Below are 18106 nucleotides of genomic sequence, written 5' to 3'. Positions count from 1 at the left end.
AGGAACGAGATAACGAAGCAAAGAATCGAGCTCTTCTTTTCTCCTACTCCCCTTCGGCGCAGATTTCCAGCTTCCTATACTATTGATATCATTCTTAATCTGCGTTATTTCTATGGCGGTAAACCAAAAAAAAAAAAAAAAAAAAAAAATACATCAGCCTGAGCGCACAAACTGTTCAGGTACTGAAATGTAAATAGAACCATTGAATAATGAAAAGGAACGGTCAGATATCCATCAAATCCCACCTCCCCGGCATGTGCCAGCTTCCCACCTATGTTTCTTGCTTTCCTTTTGTCCAATTCCCCATTCCTTATCAATTGACCAACAATGTTATCCCTGTAACAGGCTTAAAACATTCAGGAATCGCGCCTGTGATGGCTGTGTTTATGCTGATGTCTATTTCCATAGCCATCATTACTACCCTCATCGCCATAGTCGTCATCATCTTTCTTATACCGGCGACGGTAGTCATCATCATCGTCATCTCGCCTGCGATCACGGCTGCGCTCACGGCTGCCATGGCGACGGTCATCACTGCCATAATGCCCGCTTTCGTAACGGCGGGAAGCTCTTTCGCGAGACCCAGAGCGCTCACGATGCTGGTGAGATGACCTTTCGGATTCCTGTTGATAACCGTAACCTCCTCGACTCTCGTCTCCATAGCCACCGCCATAGCCGCGAGACTCACTATCCCCATAGCCACGAGTTTCACTACCGCCGTAGCCGCGAGACTCACCACCTCCATACCCTCCACCATATCCACTGGAATCTTTCTCCCCATAGCCACGGTTCTCGCCACCATAGCCTCCAGAATAGCCACCATAGCCTCCCGCTCCGTATCCGCCAGAGCTTCCCCTATCATGTCTTTCGAGTTATGGGGGAAAAGGTCAGCTTGCATATAACTAATCAAGGATTGGGGTGACGGGCTGGCAAAATAAAAGGGAGCAAGTGAAATAATAGGAACGTTGGAAGAACTTTAGCCAATATTCAAAAACGAACCTTTCTTCACTACGACCATAGCCACCAGTTTCAGCATATTGCGGCTGACCATATTCCCCGCTTTGATGCCTTCCTGATTCGTACCCACCACCGCCCCGATCATCACGTCGATAGCCGTCGCCGTCGTTGTATTTCTTACTTTCTTTATATTTTTTATCCTTGTCAGCTTTCTTGTCCTTTTTATCCTTCTTACCATCCTTATCCTTATCATCTTCATCCTTGTACTTGTCCTTCTTGTCCTTCTTATCCTTATCTTTCTTCTCATGCTTTTTATCCTTATCCCACTTCTCTTCTTTATCCTTTTTCTTTTTCTTTTCTTCTTTCTCGTAATCCTTGTCTTTGGAATAGGAAGAATGATAATAAGGGTCTGAGTGATGGTCTTTCTCTTTTTTCTCCTTATGGCGCTTACCGTCGTCAGGTCCTTCGAATGTACCGCTTGTGGCTCCACCAACTATCCCTCCCACCAAACTTCCAATCAGCCCACCACCAACGGCTTCAGAGGCCATCTTCTCGATGTTTGACGTGTTCGTTGAAGAGTTGCCCCCTAAGCCTTGAAGACCAAGCATATCCTGAACGCCTCCCGGAACGGGGCGATTGCGGTTAGGGAGACCCATGGGCTTGCCGCAGCCGTGGCCAGAGTCATGAACGCCGGGCTTATGGTTATCACCATTCCGCACACCTTCTCTGCTGAGCTGTTGGCGGAGTGAGTCCTGGCCGCGACGACCTTGCTCGTTCCACCAACTCTCGATAACGCCGAACATAGTTCTACGCATCTCTTGTGAACCATCTTCGCCGTACTGACGCAGAGCAGGGTGGTGAAAGACTCCATTGATAATCCTATTCATTGTACGGTTAACATCGATGTTCTCGTCATCCCAGCATTCCATGATCTGCGGTACAACCCATTTCACAACTTCCGAGGCAGCCTCTGAATATTATAGTTTGGTTAGTATATCAACTTTCAATGACTTGAATTAAGGGCGAAATAGTTTTGGCGAAGATCCAGAGAACGAGACATGAATAGAGGGGGTATATCCTAATAGAAAAATGTACTGACTTCCAGCGGGCTCGTTCAAGAGGTTACTAAAATGATCCTTGGAAAGCATGGAGTGAGTGGGGTCGGTGCAGCGATCGTTATTGAATGTGTTAAACTGCCCCTCCTTACTGCTCTGAATGACTTCTGATGACCCGGTTTCAAGCTCAGTCTTGACCTGTTTGAGAATCGGGAGAACGTAAGGGGCCATAACAGAAAATACAAAGATAGTAATCTGTTCCTGCACTTGCTCAACCAGTTCTGGGATTGCAGGGATCTTCTCAATCGCACTGTTGATCGATTTTATCAAGTTGTCATGCCATTCCAGGAGTGGAAACATTTGTTGTTGAACATCATTCATGTAAGTGGCCCATTGTTCAGGTTCGCGAGGAGAAATGTTCTCGTTCCGCCGCTTCGTAGATTCAGCGTTGGACTGGAACTCATTCATTTTTTCTGTGTTGTCCTCACTCCCTAGGAGGCCCTCAGGGATCTTATCGAGTAGAACTTGGAGAAATCCTTCCTGTGGTTTTTGGTTTTCAGATTCTTCGATCATCCCTTCTAGGTTTTGAATTTCTGACTGTGTCGCTTTATCGGTAATTTCTCCCATAACACTATGGAGGAAGTCCACTACAGGTTGAGAACATGTCAGCGGCAACTATATCTCTGGGCTATTTCCGCTACCATCAGATGATCTGTTGACTCACCACCGCCAAATGTGCCGGTAACGATAGGATAAACAGAATTCCTAGCTCCCTGAAGTTGAATCATTGTGTTTCTCCCGACATGTGGGAAAACATTGGTCTCGCCAAGTTCGATCAAAGAAAGCTCTGTATAGTTGCTATGGGCGAGGTAGTCTTCCAGGGTGTGTCTAAAGTAATTTAATCAGCCAGTGAAATAAATACACGGCTCATAAACCCAGTAGACTATGCTCTTGGGAAGGGATTTTTGATAGGGGTTGCATGGAGCTGTTTAAAACCCTTATCCCATCAAGTGTACGGCACTAAAACTTACAAGCCAGTTCCAAGGAGCCTCAGAGCTTCATATAAGTCGGCATCTCTGCGGGAGCGCGAATATCTGCGGCCCAGCTCAATGCAGTTGCCGAACACTTTTCTTAGGAGAGAAGCGGAATTGTCGATACCCAAGTCCTCAGATGCGATGTAGTTCTTCAAACCTAGAAGCAAATAGACACAGTCAGCCGCAACAGTATAAAATACTAGTAGAGACTGACAATTCTCGTCTTACCCGTGCGAGCATCGATGCCTAACTCCCTCTCTTCGTCAACAGGGCCTCTGAGGCGCCTGTAATACCGGCGTGCGTCTTGACCCTCGCCATATCCCAATGGGTTATCGATATGCTCGGTAGGTTGGTAACATCCGACGCGGTCCAGAGTAACCTCAAACTCTCCCGTGCCGTACCTAAACAAAAACCATATTTTAGGCTAGTTCAAGAATTCCGGGAGATCCAACAACATACACAGGGAAGAAAAAGAAAATGAAGAGAGAGGAAGAAACAGGGCATGAAAGAAAAAAAAATACCCAAAAGTCATGAATCCCAAGACCCAAAGGAGAAGCCTAATAGCCTCCGCAGAGACATATTTCAAAGTACCAATGTCGAGAGCCTGGCTATAGTCCTGCAAGAAAGTTAAATTTTGTCAAAACCTTCCAAAAAAGGGAAGTATTCAAAACTGTACCCGAAGCCAATTTCCAAAATAAATACGCTGAACCTGGAGTTTTGAAAACTTCTTCCCACCCGCCGAGCGGGCCATCATCAACGTCAGGATCGCATCCTCGATATCGCCATGGCGCCAATTCTGGCCCTCTATCTTAGATACGGAAGCAATGTTGCCAGCCCCGAAGGCGTGGACAGGGCGGGTGAAGAGAAGGAAAAGCACGCATGTCAGCGCGACGGTGGTGGTGGTCGACCAAGCCATTGTGTTGCAGCTGTTGCTGGATTGACAGAAAGCAGGCTTAGATGGTCTCGAAAAGCTTTTGAGTGAACGGGCAATGGATTATGTTAAGAATGAGTTCGGTTGGTGTGGTGGATGTGGTGGATTTGTTTTTATGCTACAGCGTGGTGAAGATAGCCCCGCTATCACAGGGCAAGGGGGATAAATGATCCTGAGCAAGCCCGTGGAGAAGTGAAAGAGAGTCGAGCTCAGGAGCAATCAATGTGAGGAAGAGCGCAAGAGCGTAAAGTGGCAGTGGCAGGGAGGTGCAGAATGGAAGACACAGAGATAAAAGGACGACGCAAAGGAGGGAAAACAGAAGAAGAGGAAGAAGAGGTCAACAACAAGGGACACCTGTGTCTTCCGAGGATTTGGCGTTGATGAACTGTTTCAGGCCCTGACCGAGGCGGGGAAGAAGGTGGGGTGGAGGGGCAGACAGACAGACATCCCCAGCAAGCCATCGACAAGCCATCAGCAGCCACCAAAGCAAGCGATCTATACGCAGTGGTCCTTGTATACCTGGATGAGAACCAATGGCAGATCACTATCCCAGCTCCAGTTGGGCACCCTTCAACACATAGCTAGCTCGTCCTTTGTTTGGAGTACGTATTTTCTGCATATCTTCTTACGTCTGGGTTTCAAGAGCATGCCTTGTTCCTTGCTTCCTGCCCTAGAGTATCTACTTTACAGGACATGCCCAAATAATCGCAGGCAACAGGACTACGGACGGCATCTGATGCATCTACGAATAACCAGGGTTTTCTAGTGCTTAGCGATCAGGCGTCGATCCAACTCCTGCTACGGAGTACTTCGCTACAAAGGCTTTGGTTGAAACTAGGATACAAGTTGCGACTTCGTTGTATGAGGAGGGACGGAATGTCAGACCATATCAAGGGGCATATATATAAACGCGATCGATCCTCTTTTTATAAACATTGAACTCCAATTTGCTAGCAAATCCGTAAATCCGTCCATCCACCTAACCTATATCCACCGAGTATTTTTAAACGTCCCAGCCTAGCACAATAACGGTCAAAACTGGGGGATAAGAATGTCAATAATGTTCAGTGAAAAAAGAAAAACCAAAACCAAAACCAGCACTTATCCCCATCATCCCACCCCGACTACCAAGAACAAGACAACAATCGAAAAATAATGACAATAAAAAAAGAAGGGAAAAAGAACGAAAAGCGAAATTAAAATACAAAAAGAATCATTCAATTATCCCCTGTCCCCCTCTCTAACAAAAACACAAATGTTGCCTTCCGCCCCTGCACATGCGTTAAATACGCATCCAACTCATCATCCTCATCAATCACATACTTCGCATCCCTATCCGTCCCTTCAATCCTCGCGATCCGGGCATCCTTGAACCGGCTCGTCACTACGTTCCGTAACTCCTCCAACGTGCGCGTGGTCAACTTATCCACCCACATCTTCGCGTTCTGATGGATCTGCGACTGCGGGTGGATACGCAGGTAGATCGGCACTTGGAGGAGGGACGTGGAGAGCAATGGGTCCACGTAGCTGAACGGGTGTTGTTGGCTGCTGGGGTGGTCATGGGGGTCGTGGTGATGGTTTTCGTTTTGGTGATGTTCTGGATGATCCTGATCGTGAGGATGAGGATGAGGATGACGGTTTGAGTTTAAGGAGAAGGATGTGTCGTTGGCGGCCTGCAGGAGGGACGGGTCTATTTGTAGGTCTGTGATGTCGCTGGACATCATGGGGGCACTGGCGAGGGCCTGGGAAGCGAGTGTGCTGATTCCGTTGCGGATGGCTGGCGGTCGGGTGTAGGCGGAGGTAGGGCTGCTCTGTGCAAGTTGAACAGCATTGCTGACGTTGTTGGAAGTGGAAGAGGAGGACTTTTTGCGAGAGGGATCGTGCTTCGAGATCTCATCTCTAAGTCTCTTATTCACATCCCTACAGAGTATCTCAATGGCCTTGACTTTTATAGCGTGGTTTGGATCGGCTTCGCCAGGGGTCAAGATGTTCTGGAGCAATTCGGAGTCCCTGATCCATTTCTCCTTAAGCTCACGCCAGTGTTCATCCCCAGCTTCTAGCTTGCTCGTGAAATGATCTTCTTTGAGAGTCTGATAGAACGCATTCCGAATCTGCCTGCTCTCCTCAGGGTTGATCCCGAGCGCATTCTTCGCCTCCGCAATAGTCATCCTCCGCTGCAGTGTCCGCATCCGCTTGGTGACATCCGTACATACAACATCCAAGGCCAACGCTTTCGCCTTAATCTGACCAGAATTCGGCCAGAACACACTCCGCAGATGTGGAGACTCCTCAATCAGTCGATTCTTTGCCGCTTGCCACTTTTCCGGCCCCGCAAGCGTCTTCTTAATGAACCCAGCCTCCTCACAAATACGCTGAAAATGGTCCCGCAGCTGACGATACATCTCATTATCCAAACTCAGATATTGTTTGCTCTCATCAATAGTCGTCTCAGACGGGAACCGCGGCGGCCCCGGCGGGTCTGCAGGTAGGCCAGCCCACCCTCTTGTTCTCCGCCGTCTCTTCCGCGCTGCCCATCTCTCCTCACTCTCCGCTTGCAAGCGCTCCAACCTGGCCTTCCTCTTCGCCAGTACCTCCGGCGACAGCCCAGGCGACGGGGCCCGCTGTTGTGGCTCGATCCCTCCGAGATCCGTTACGATCTGTTGCCCCGCAGCCTCCATGCTCCCATCTGGTTTATATATCTCCTGCTGGAGCGCCAGCAGACCCTCATCACCCTCCAGCGTCGCCGCCGTCGGCGCCGTAGCAGGAGTTGTCGCAGTTGTCGCGGCGGGCATTGTCGACTGCGCCTTCATGCCGTTGGGGACACGCAACAGCCATCGATTCTTCGCACGGACTCGCATCAGTTCGCGCTCCTTGATCTCATATCCTTCCTCGTTGAGTATTCGTAGCATGTCCCGTTGGCTGGTGTTTCGCTCCCACAGCTCCTTGACGCGAGCGACGAGGCTTGCGTTCTTGTGGGCTGGGTTCTGTTTCGAGGGGAACCCCCATCGTTTGAACTGGGTTTGGAAGGCGCGTTTACTATTGTGTATAAAACGGCCCAGTTGGGGCATGCCTAGGTTAATTTCTTTGTTTCGGCGTACGGAGGGGGAAATATTACATATTTTTTTTTTTGTATACCAAAGAGATTCAAACTAATGATATGATATATGAAACATAGATGAGGTTATCATGCGAGAGAGGGTGAAAAAAAAAATTGCCGAACATATAATAACAAACTCACCTTGGTGCAAACTGGTAGCACACCTTCATATGCTCCATAATCTCCTCGAGCGCCTTCTTATCCTCGATATACATCTTATAGCAGATGTCGCGTTTGCCATCCCAGTCGTACACCATTTTTACTTTCCCTTATATCTTGCTATAAATTTCTCATTTTATGTTCAATGGTGCTATCAGAAGAAAAATTTTTTTTGCCCCTCCACTTTTCCTCTCCCGGCATGCGTGCATGCGTGCAAGTGGTTCAGTGCAGCTATACACTGCGCTTTTCTACCTGCTCTGCTCTGGACCTAGTGCTCGGTATTCGATGGATCGATCAACGCGAGATATCGTGTCGTTGTGGTCTGCCGTAGGGGGGCGGGAGGAATGAAGTGGTCGGTGGTTGTGATCTACCGTAGTCAACTACGTCGATTCATTGGATTATATAAGCAGGAGAGCGGATGCCAAGACCAATAGTTAACCTCAAATCCATCTACTTGTATTTACTTGCCAACCGCCTACACGAAGTACTTCGTCTGGAGGGAAAGTAACAAGAATATTGACTGGTCAACCAGTCTGGATTTTGCTAGGCTACCTGAAGAAACTAATACTTTCAAAAATGCCCCAAGATATTCCTATTGGGTAAACTGCGATGAATGAATGGAAGCTGGCTAACCCTTGCAGGAACTAAAAGTCACAGAAAAACATTCCAACACAACAAGCGTGGTTGATAAATAAACTGAAACAAAACCGGATAATGATGTTACTGTTTCCCATCGCTTGATCCAACTAAAACGCCCAAGAAAAATATGTTTGTTGCTAGAGAGGAGGGGGAACAACAAAGGCTATCAAGGTAAAAATCAAATAAATAAACCCAATTGGTAACCCACAACCATTTCCTCCAGAAAATGACAAGAAGGCTGTAAAAGGAACAAATGCAGAAGTCCGACAGAAAAGTAATGAAGGAACCTGTCCATCCTCGCAAGAAGAAAAGGAGAATGAAGAAGGGGACCAAAAAAATAGGTCACGTCTAGTTTGAACGCCTGAAGAACGCCGTACCAAGGTTCACAGCTAGAATCGCGTACAGCTGCGATTTGCTCGCTGCTGTGCATAGAACGAGGGCGTTATATATATGTATATATATGTATGTATATAGTAATTGCCCTGGTCGCGGATCCCGCCGAACTTCGCAATGTAAAGAGAGCAGCCGAAAAAAATAAAAATAAAATAAAAATAAACAGAACACGTAGAGAGAAACGCCGGGCCGCTTCATCAATGGTCGTTATAGGTATAGGTAGCAATAAATTTCAAAGTTGTCATGAAACCAAACAAAGTCATGCCTTTTTCTTCTTCTTCTTCATGCTCAATTTCCTGCTCATTTTGAACAGCTTTGTTCGCAGCCAGGTTATAAATAGAACCCAGGCACTCTTCGGGCTTTCAAATGTGCGGCTGGGGTTGTTATGTGTAAAGGCATAATCGCCAGTCGCATTATCGCGCTTCTCACTCATAGGCTTGCGTCCTGAACAGCGACCTTCAGAGGAATTTCGTTTCTCATGGGAACGCCTACCCAGGGAGGAAGTGGCGGTTGATAGTGACAATTGATGCTCCTTTTTCTCCTGCCGTCGAAGTTCACGGTCCTGGGCCTTCATATTTTGCTTGTCCAGCTTGCGCTGTTTGGCGGCCTCTTTATCCTCAAAGGCTTGTCGAGCAGCCTCGACTGCGGCTGCTCTAGCTGATGGATCCGTATTGGTGCGGGTCCTTGAACGGAAGGTAAAGTCGAGAGAGCTTCTTGATAGGGGCGAAGGGGCCTCATAGCTCTCCCGAGCATGGTTTGACAGAACTGAGGAAGAAATATTTGTAAACGAGCTAGGATGAATCCGATAAGGCTGGGGTTCCGATGGCTGCGCGAAAACGTCTCGGTTGGAGGATGCAGCATCATCCAAATCTGCACTGAACTGGCCAACATCTGTAGATTGCTCACTTTCAACGACCGAATTTTGATAGGACTGGCTTATGGGTGGCGTATAGGGACGAGGGGTCTGGCGCATAGGATGAACGTATTGCAATCCCGGTTTAAGTGTGCTAGATGCGGTCGTGGCAGAAAATTGTGATGTTCCACTTGTAGATCTATTGTGGGAGGTGGACCCGGCTCTTCGAGACGTAGCAATATCTCCATACCTCCGATCTCGTTCGAGATTCGTATAGATCCCTAGCCCTTCGTTCTCAAGGGTAGACCGGTCAAGATTGATAGATGCTGAGTCGTTATGATTGGACCTCTTGAGATGCGACCTGATATTGCCCTTAGGCTTCATAGATCGTTCTTTGTCAAGCTTGGGGCTGAACCCAGGGATAAAGCGGTCATTTCGTAGCCCAGAGTGCATCATGGCAGAGGATTTGCCGTGTATCCACGTTTGTTTCAATGACGATTGTGAAGAAGAAACGGTGTCGTTGGCTAGTGAAGCAGTACGCCTCTCGTGAGCTGATGAGAAAGGTTTCGAGTCTTCCAACCCGTCCAGTCGTGAGGGAGAACTTGCTGAACGATAAGAGGGACGGGTTTGTCGTCGTGTACTCACAAAGCGCGTAGCTCTCACGGCGGTTCTGGCGTCGTCGTCGTTTTTATATCCAAAAACTTGGTGGGGTGGGTTCACAGAGGTCTTTTTTAACCTGGGAGAAGCCATGCTGGCGGTGGATTCCAAGATAAAGATAAGTTCCAGTAATATTATACTTTTCGTATATAGTCTCTAGAGGGCTATCTATGGTGCATCGAACTCAAGTTAACATATCTTGGGGATGCAAGGTGAGCTGCTTTTAGGGTTAAGGTTGTTTTTTTGACACTTCCCAAACTGGCGAACCGTCGGCGGTCGGCGGGTGAGAGCCGCAACCTTCGGAGGAGATATCGCGAGCGTTTGCCAAAACCGGGAGGGAAGATTCCGAATACAAATGGATCAAGATTTAAAGATATGTTATTTGGTATGTTGGGAGAGGCTGTTCGAGCGTAAGGCTCAAGAGAAGCGGTCGTATAGAAGCTCAAAGTTTGAAGGAGCGAAACCATGCAGAAGAAGCAGCAGACTCATGCTGCTGGTCGAAGTAAGAATAAAGATGCGTCGATTGAATAAAGGAAGCCAAATGTCGCGTGAGCCACGCAGTCCACATCAAACTGGACAGCCGGAGCAGTGCTGCTGCCAGGGAGCGGAGGCAGAGGAGATATGTTGAGAAGATGTTGAGAAGTTGGCAAGCGGCTCTCCGCCGTCGGCTGCAGAGCAGTGCGGTGCAGCGTCCAGTGGGCAATAAATACGCCCCAGCCCTTTCTGAGGCGCAATCCGGAAACGCCAGCGTGGTACCGGCTGTACGCGATGTTTTATCAATACCGTACGGTTATTTCGCTATGTCCTGGGTGTTTGGTAACGCGGATACCGCCTCGTTACCAACACGCCACTAGTGGCTCGGCTGCTTGGCACACGCTCGCATGCTGATTAGCTCAGCCGGGATCTCAGTGCAGCGGGATGCGGCTCTGAACAGAGTTTGGGATGCGGAAATCAAATCATCATCAAAATGTGGAGAGTTACAAGAAGAGCGACAGGGTGACTGGGATTGGGAATCAACGGACAGCACTCAAGGTTTTTGAATTCTCGGCTGGACCCCGCAAACAGCTGCTCCAGCCCAGTTTTTTGGTTGCACGGAAAACGTAATAAATTCTAGACAGACGCGACAAAGCAGCTCTTGTTCCCCAACACGTTGTTTCAGCCCCACCATTTTTCCTGTATCTTGTCTCTCCTCAAAAGGAAAAACCAAAATGGCACAATAGCCAACGATGCCACTCAAGAATGTTAATGTTACAGCTGGCGCTTGTTGGAGATCGCACCACATCCATCCATAGGGAAAGAAATGTTATCCAGGGTGTGGTGTGAACCAGCCACTCAGCCACGGTGTCTCACATACAGTATGAACTTACGGAGTACTTATCCTAACGGAGCACCCAGGGCCTACATCGCAGCGATGCTGAACACGCCTCCAATACACAAGCAATGGTGGCTGAAAACACAATCCTCCACACGCATGGTTTGCTGGCAAGCAACCCGCCGGGCTGGAACCAGTGCCTTCGCCCCGGATTCCACATTCGTTGAATGGACAGCTTCGGTGAAATCCCATCCAACCCGGTAAATTATTTAATCCTCCCGAATCCCATAATAGGATGTTCTCAGTGGCGAAATGCCACACGATTTACGTGTACATTCATGCTCCTCATTTCCGTCGCGGGCGTTTGTATTTATTCTTTAATTTAAGAGGCTGTGGACAAAGCTCCCGAAAATACCAGATGGTCGAGCCTATTTACCAAGATTGCTATTCTTGTCGCAGCTCACCCCGCCAAACCCCTCCATCGATTCTCCATTCTCTTCCGGCCTTGCCTCTTTGCCCCTCATTTTCTCTATTGAGGCCATGAGCTGCCGCATCACATGCGCCCCAGGCCTGTGGGGGAATGAGGGGTGCGTTGCATTCCACCCCCACAATTTGTACTCTATCCGCAGGAACACGACGGAACGTGAGAGAGGTCATGGAATCGAGTTTTTTCCAGGCTTCAGGCTTCTCGTATCTATTTTATCTATCCATGGATGCCCAACGCCACATCGCCGCTCTGATTCACGGAACGGCAACGGCCCATGAAACCGCGCTGCTATATTTAAATACATTGAACCTTCAGGAGATAGTTACTGGGTAAATATTAAATAATCATCAAGGTAAACCGACGGCGAGGAATTGACCTTTTGCTTCCGCTTTTTCTTTTTTTATACGTCCGCTGCCTCCACACCGTAAATTCCCGGCGAATCAGCCACAACTTTTGCATTTGGTTGAAGTGATCGTCGGGTCACTTGAAGATTGAATCAAATAAAACTGGATTACTTTTATTATCCCCCACCCCCTGCCCATGTTTGATGTCTACCAGTGTTGGAGATGTTGGTTGGAATCGGCACTAACTCCATTTCCTGATTATATTCTGAAATAAACGGCTACGCATCTCTAGGGCAAATACGATAGGAATGTATAGATTCTCCAAGTCCACTGTGCACCAACCTGAATTATACATTCCCTGTCAAAAAGGTATATTTGGGGTCATGTCTCAAAACGAGATTCTAAACACCAAAGCCTGCGTATCAAGATTGAAACCGGAAGTATCCGCATACTTGAATTTTCCAAAATTCAAATGGCCTAGGTTCCCAAATGCCAGGAAAATGTCAGCATGTCATGGATAACAAAGAGCAATGAATGAAGCTGCGCGGTGGTGGTTTGGGGGGACAGACCGTCTTGAGTGATATAGTCATTGTCACTGAAACTAATCAAAAAGTATTCCTGCAATCCTCCTTCGCCATGACCACAGCCCTTCTTATCACAATCCCGCTCATCAACCGGAACCAGAGCCAGGCTCTCCCACTTCTCATTCAGCAGCATCTTGTCTTGTTCGCCGCCGTTGTGCAGACCGAACTTGCCCAACTCTGACTCGAGGTTGTAATCGATAAATTCGCAATACTCTGCTGGTTCGATCCCGTCTTTCAACTCCCCCTTGTCCGAAGCAATCGAGCCGGTAGCAGCATCATATTTCTCAGATTTGATGTCCGTAGTGCGGTTAGTGATTGCGAAAATGTCTGCCTGGCGGTAGACAGAGCGTGACTCCTTCTGGCCATGACCGGAACCTGAGTCTCGCGATAGGATCAAGAAGTCTCCAGTGGGCAGCATGTGAATTTCCGACTGTGAAGCAACAATACGAGACTTCTCCTGGTCTTTTTCGGACCTATCGGGGTACGTTGGAAGCGTGACGACGTACTCGTGTATATACCGCGGTTTGCAGCCTGAAATATCATACTGTAATAGCCGTGCCTGTTTCCGATTCTTCTTCTTCGGCCCGCCCTCCTGATTCAGACCTGATTGGATCATGACAAACAACTCCATGCCGTCTGGCGAGAGTGTCAACGCTTCGAAGCCCTGGTTGTTGTTCCGCCCTGATTCCGTGTCTTCAGGTACGGGCAACTTCTCTGGGTCGTAGATGGGTGGGGAGGCGGCACTGAAGCTGAGACTCCCATTTCGACGTGGGAGATATGCTTCGGGTGGTTGGATTGCTTGGATCATTTTACCCTCCCGCGTGAACTGGTAGATGTATGGCCCGTATTCGTCAGATACCCAGAAGCTTCCTCCCACGCCTAAGGCGAGACCCTCAGTATCCATAGTGATGCGGCGTCCGCTTGTTCCTTCTTCGCTGCCGAACCCGTCGCCAGAGTATGTTGCCCCCGGCAAGGGTGGGAAACCGGGAAATTCTATGAAGCCGGTCACATCTGCATCGAGACCTGTCGTGGGGGTTCCGTCGGGTCCCGTGAGAAGAACGGTGTCCAAATGCTTTATTTGGAGATTCGGCTGGGAAGGCTTCTTCACAGATGCCTCACGGGAAGGCTTGAAGGAGAGAGACAGCTTCTGGATTCGTGCCTGGACATTCAGGGTCCCATTGGTATTCCTAAGGTATGAATTGTCAGCTAATAAGTTATCCTGGCATGCCTAGGAAGGGCTATGCTAGGGAAAAATAGGTCCTTCTCACCATCCACGATCCGGTAACGCCCATGCGATCCCTTCATACGTGCCATCTTCCTTCCTGTGCCATGAAGATTGCTCGATAGCCAGGGCGCCACCAATTCCGCCCATGGTATCGCCGTATTTGTCAACGGCATTCGACGGCACAAATCCATATCCCTCTAACCCATGGTAATTATACGTATTACCTCCACATGTTACCTTCTTGGCCAGATTCTTATCCTTACTCTTGTGTGGAGGAGGACCAGCATTGGCGACAGCCAAAAGAGCGCAAACGCAGGACAACGATGTAAACCAAAGGGGCCGCATGATGGGATGGCTAGACGGTGAAGATGCTCGTGTCCTAATGCAAAGGACTTAACTCGAAAAATCGATTGCGACGATCTCCTTATGTAGGTGCCATCCATAGGTCTGGGAGTTTATTTATTTCAGCCCCCTGCTCCTCGCAGTGTAAGGGACCCCCTTCCTCTGCAGTGCTAATGATGGGAATATCGTTCTCAACAAGCATGCCTGTCAATTTTCCAGCCATTAAGGTAGTCACAGGAAAATTACAGCCAATCCCACAACATATCTTCGCCATCCCCAATGATGTATTGGAGCTAGGTATCCAATAGCCTGGGTTACAGCTTGCAGTAGCAGCTCAGGGGCCTGGAAGCCCCTCTCTCCACATCCAAGGGTATCCCGGGATCTTGCCATTTTTCCACCAAAAGATAAAAGGGTTCAAGCTATATACTAGGCAGAGTTGTTCTGCCGTCTACTAGATCCCCATGTGTTGGCGATGTTGGTGGGGCTTTTGGGAAACAGAGAACGTGAGAAGATCACGGCGGCCAATTGGACCAGGCGCACCCAGCTAGTTATGTAATTTCACAGATGCTCAGCCTGACAACGGAGGTTTCCCTCCATCTCTCCCTTTACAATAAACGAGAATGAAAGATAAAATCCATTCATGTTATGTTAATCATCCATTCGTCGCCTTTTTCTTTTTTCTGTTTTCTGATGAATGGTCCACTGAAGATTTTGGAGAATCATCACACTGCATAGAACATTTTCTGCTCGCTTTGGAGTATTTACCCTGAGCACCGCAGCCTTGTCGCATTAATTACGTACATTACAATAATACCTTAAAGCAAGCGCCGTAAGGCAATGGCACGCCGTTTTTTACACGAAATTTGAGTAGACTAAAGCCATGCACAACAAGGTACAGTGACAGGCCATAAGTATTGGCAACCCCCACTTCTTTTCTGCCACAAAAAGACGCCTCATTGTGGTGGGGGTTGCCAATATTTATGGCCTAGCACAGTAGCTCATTCCCAAGTCGTAGCGACATCTGGATAGTTCCTACTGTCCATGCCTAGGTCTTTATAGATAATATCGTCGTCTGTATTGAACAAAGAGAGTATTCATTAGTCAATGCATGGGTCTCATCGATCGGGGAATACTAACAATTGAGTGGATACGTCCGGGATTCATTCTGGTGTTCAAGTTCCTCAATTGCTTTCTCAGCTTCTTCTGGATCATGGTGTGTACCCCCAATAAGAAGGAATTGCGCATTGGGGTAATCCAGGAACGTGGGTTGTAATGGCACCCAGCGAAGGTCGTTAAACTCATCCTGAACCCTGCGGAAAGTTAGCTATGAAAAACTGACGAAGGCTAGCAGCCTCTTTGGCCATCTGTTTTTAGAACTAGACTTACTTTTGTGGAAATTCAGGACCATGAGGCAGTCTGGCCGTTTCAGGCCCAACATACTCGGGATTTTTTACGCTGGCAATGAAGCTGCCATGGCGTCTGAGGCCAATATTTTTCTGAACCTCACCAAGCTCCGACGGGATCGTCAGATAGTATGCAAGGTGCGAAGAGCGACCCTTGGATGCGATCGCATAAACTCCCTCAGCAATGGGAGTTGCGGCAGGGGTATATGCCGTTCCTCGCGTCGCCGTTTGTCTCTCACTCGCAAGGAATGAGTCTTTAATGGTTTTCATGGTGGTGTGTGCCTTCTCCACAAAACCCATAAACCGATCTCTGCTGGATTTTGGAAGCACCTTTTTGGGTAGGACAAGCAATCGGCAATTCTGGTGATCGCCGATAGTGCATTGGCCTAGTTTTACGTCGCGCGGAAGTGGTCGAAGGACGATGAAACTCCGTGCCACGTCCGCAATACCCTCTGGTTCCTCGACTCCAACCTTGCTGCGGAAGAAGAAATATATAATCCCCTTTTCGAGAACGTTTGATGGGAGACTTCTATCCACCTCACCTGTCTCAATGGTTGTCGGTACTGATGCTCTCTCCTTGTGTCCGGGTTCTGCAATATTTTCTTTTTGCGGTTGGGATTTCTCGGGAGCTTCGTTTTCGCGTTGTTCCGCTTTGACTGGATCCCTAACTTCTCCTTCCTGTTTTGATTCTTTAGCTTCAAGCATTTCTGTCTCTTTTGTTTCCTCTTTTTTTGGTCCACTAGCGTCTGCCTTCGGTTCTGCCTCCTTTGGTGCCTCCTTCTTTTCCAGTCGTTTGGTTTCCAACTTGTCCGGCTCCCTCGGTTCCTCTACGTCTCGCTCTTGGGCTCCCTCAATGTTTTGATGCTTGTTTAGCCCAGCGTTGATCGATTCCGTTTCCTCCTCATGTCCTTCCGTAGTTGGTCCCTCCTTACTCTCTCCAAGCTTTCGTTGCTTTATTTTCGTTGGTTTTTCCTCCTCCGCTTTTTCGCGTTTTGTCTTCGGAGCTTCCTCCTGTTCCTTCCCCTTCCGCTTCCCGCTAGCGGTTTTCTTCGTACTAGCTCTGGCCCCTTGGTGGAGCGCTTCATTTGCCTTCACAGCAGCCTGCCGCGTTGATGTTCGGGATGCCATCGCAAATGAGTCAAAGCTCTTCGAATGTGCCGTTTATGATTTGAAAAATGCCAATTAACGTACAAACGGCGATAGATGCCAGGCCAGGTTTGTGGGAGGTAGTCAATTGGATTCGCAGCCCAGTAATTTGCCATTTTAATACGGAGTAGTGTTGGCACCGGTTGAACAACGACTGACGTCATGCACTTGCCAAAATATTATCATGTGACGTGATTGCAACGAACCCGAAAACAAGTCGCAATGTTGGTTGTTTGAATTTCCATAATTGTAAAGCATATCTTTAGGGTAAGAATTAATAGGAAATATCTTGCCATTAGCGTCACTCAATAAGCATTTTGTGACCCATCTAACCAATATCCATCCGTTCGTCTTGTGCTGGAAAGGCTGGCTGGCTCGAGTTAATTTCATGTGAAGCATGGTCCATGCTAGTAATTTCAGCATTCCGAGAATCGGAAGTATCGCCAGTGCATGCACGCCTCCGCCTCCTCCTTCTCCTCCTCTTTCGGGGTTTTCCTGGAGTAAATACCTTCCCATAGCGTTCAAGATCGATGGTTTCTAAAGATTCAGCGTCCGAGGAGCAATCAGTTGTAGATTGTCCGCTAGATAAATATTTCCCCTTCCTCTTCTGCCTTTTTACACATAATCTGTGGTACTCATAGTCCGTTTCATCTGAATCACAATCTAATTCTTTCATTGCCTCAATAAGTCCTGCTTTCACAAGATCATCCATTTCAACGTTGCTCCTGGCCCGGTTTTTCGCTTGGAGTGGAGTCGGGGGCATCGATTCCGCTTCCTCATATTCGTACGGTGCAATTACCTCCACATCCCCATCATATCCAGTATCATGACCAGATATATCCTCTAACACCAAGGTGTCGCCATGTCCGTCGACCGAGTGTGAAGGGCGTCCGGTGGTAGCGTCATTCGAATACGTTCGGTATCAAAGGGTTGCCCTGAAGTGAAGGCCGTGTGATACCTGCTTGGGTAGCCCGATTGTGAGTTGGAGAGGGAGGGGAGTGGGCCACTCCCGTACGCTTGATATTCATTCGGAACCATATGAGCAACATGAGATAAATAAATCAAAGTTTCAAATCATTCCCGGGCATATGAATTTAACTGGGTTGATGTAATATAATATGTGTTGAAGGGATATGCAGTGAGCGCCTTCAGCTGTAAGGCAGATAGTTATATGCGGGCAGAATTGATGTCATCGGAACTTGGGTTAGAGACAGGGGAGCGAGATGTATGTCCACCTCGGATCGGAATCTGGCAACAGGGACATAGCTCTTCGCCACCCCTTGCCATTGTCTGTGAGTCGTAGACGGATTGTGGGTTGTACCTAGTTGTGTTGAGTTTGCGAGTCAACCGGCCAATGAGGCTCAAGCAACCCACCCACTCGCTTAGTCACCACCCGCACCTGGGCGACTGGAAACCACAGTGTCCTTGTCCACACGATGAGGAGATAGCGATAGTCGACTTCAGAAATACAACACACAATCTTGCAGG

At 48.3% G+C, this 18106-nt stretch overlaps 6 protein-coding genes across 6 annotated transcripts; 1 reads left to right on the top strand and 5 right to left on the bottom strand.

Annotated features, from left to right (window-relative positions):
- Window positions 1-356: 356 nt before the first annotated feature.
- Window positions 357-3962, bottom strand: HCBG_00274 (NIMA-interacting protein TinC; the record flags this gene model as incomplete). The annotated part of the gene is made up of 8 exons (XM_045427324.1): window positions 357-855; window positions 1000-1927; window positions 2057-2659; window positions 2737-2900; window positions 3044-3203; window positions 3275-3447; window positions 3568-3662; window positions 3723-3962. 8 exons carry the CDS (start codon window positions 3960-3962, stop codon window positions 357-359), a joined length of 2862 nt encoding a protein of 953 aa, XP_045291299.1.
- Window positions 3963-5194: 1232 nt separating this feature from the next.
- HCBG_00273 (uncharacterized protein) lies at window positions 5195-7331 on the bottom strand (the record flags this gene model as incomplete). Its single annotated transcript, XM_045427323.1, has 2 exons — window positions 5195-7013; window positions 7216-7331. The coding sequence occupies 2 exons, from the start codon at window positions 7329-7331 to the stop codon at window positions 5195-5197; spliced, it is 1935 nt and encodes a 644-aa protein (XP_045291298.1).
- A 598-nt stretch (window positions 7332-7929) lies between these two features.
- Window positions 7930-9868, bottom strand: HCBG_00272 (uncharacterized protein; the record flags this gene model as incomplete). The annotated part of the gene is made up of 1 exon (XM_045427322.1): window positions 7930-9868. One exon carries the CDS (start codon window positions 9866-9868, stop codon window positions 8525-8527), a length of 1344 nt encoding a protein of 447 aa, XP_045291297.1.
- A 372-nt stretch (window positions 9869-10240) lies between these two features.
- HCBG_00271 (uncharacterized protein) lies at window positions 10241-10815 on the top strand (the record flags this gene model as incomplete). The annotated part of the gene is made up of 3 exons (XM_045427321.1): window positions 10241-10277; window positions 10337-10591; window positions 10685-10815. 3 exons carry the CDS (start codon window positions 10241-10243, stop codon window positions 10813-10815), a joined length of 423 nt encoding a protein of 140 aa, XP_045291296.1.
- Window positions 10816-12395: 1580 nt separating this feature from the next.
- HCBG_00270 (uncharacterized protein) lies at window positions 12396-14072 on the bottom strand (the record flags this gene model as incomplete). The annotated part of the gene is made up of 2 exons (XM_045427320.1): window positions 12396-13689; window positions 13771-14072. 2 exons carry the CDS (start codon window positions 14070-14072, stop codon window positions 12396-12398), a joined length of 1596 nt encoding a protein of 531 aa, XP_045291295.1.
- A 995-nt stretch (window positions 14073-15067) lies between these two features.
- Window positions 15068-17646, bottom strand: HCBG_00269 (uncharacterized protein; the record flags this gene model as incomplete). Its single annotated transcript, XM_045427319.1, has 6 exons — window positions 15068-15141; window positions 15207-15379; window positions 15456-16616; window positions 16664-16772; window positions 16952-17459; window positions 17533-17646. 6 exons carry the CDS (start codon window positions 17644-17646, stop codon window positions 15068-15070), a joined length of 2139 nt encoding a protein of 712 aa, XP_045291294.1.
- Between the last annotated feature and the right edge of the window lie 460 nt (window positions 17647-18106).

This window comes from Histoplasma capsulatum (genome assembly GCF_000150115.1).
Source record: "Histoplasma capsulatum G186AR genomic scaffold supercont2.1, whole genome shotgun sequence".
Classification (NCBI taxonomy): Eukaryota; Fungi; Ascomycota; class Eurotiomycetes; order Onygenales; family Ajellomycetaceae; genus Histoplasma; species Histoplasma capsulatum.
The sequence above is the reverse complement of the archived record's forward strand: the minus strand, read 5'-3'. Positions and strand labels throughout refer to the sequence as shown.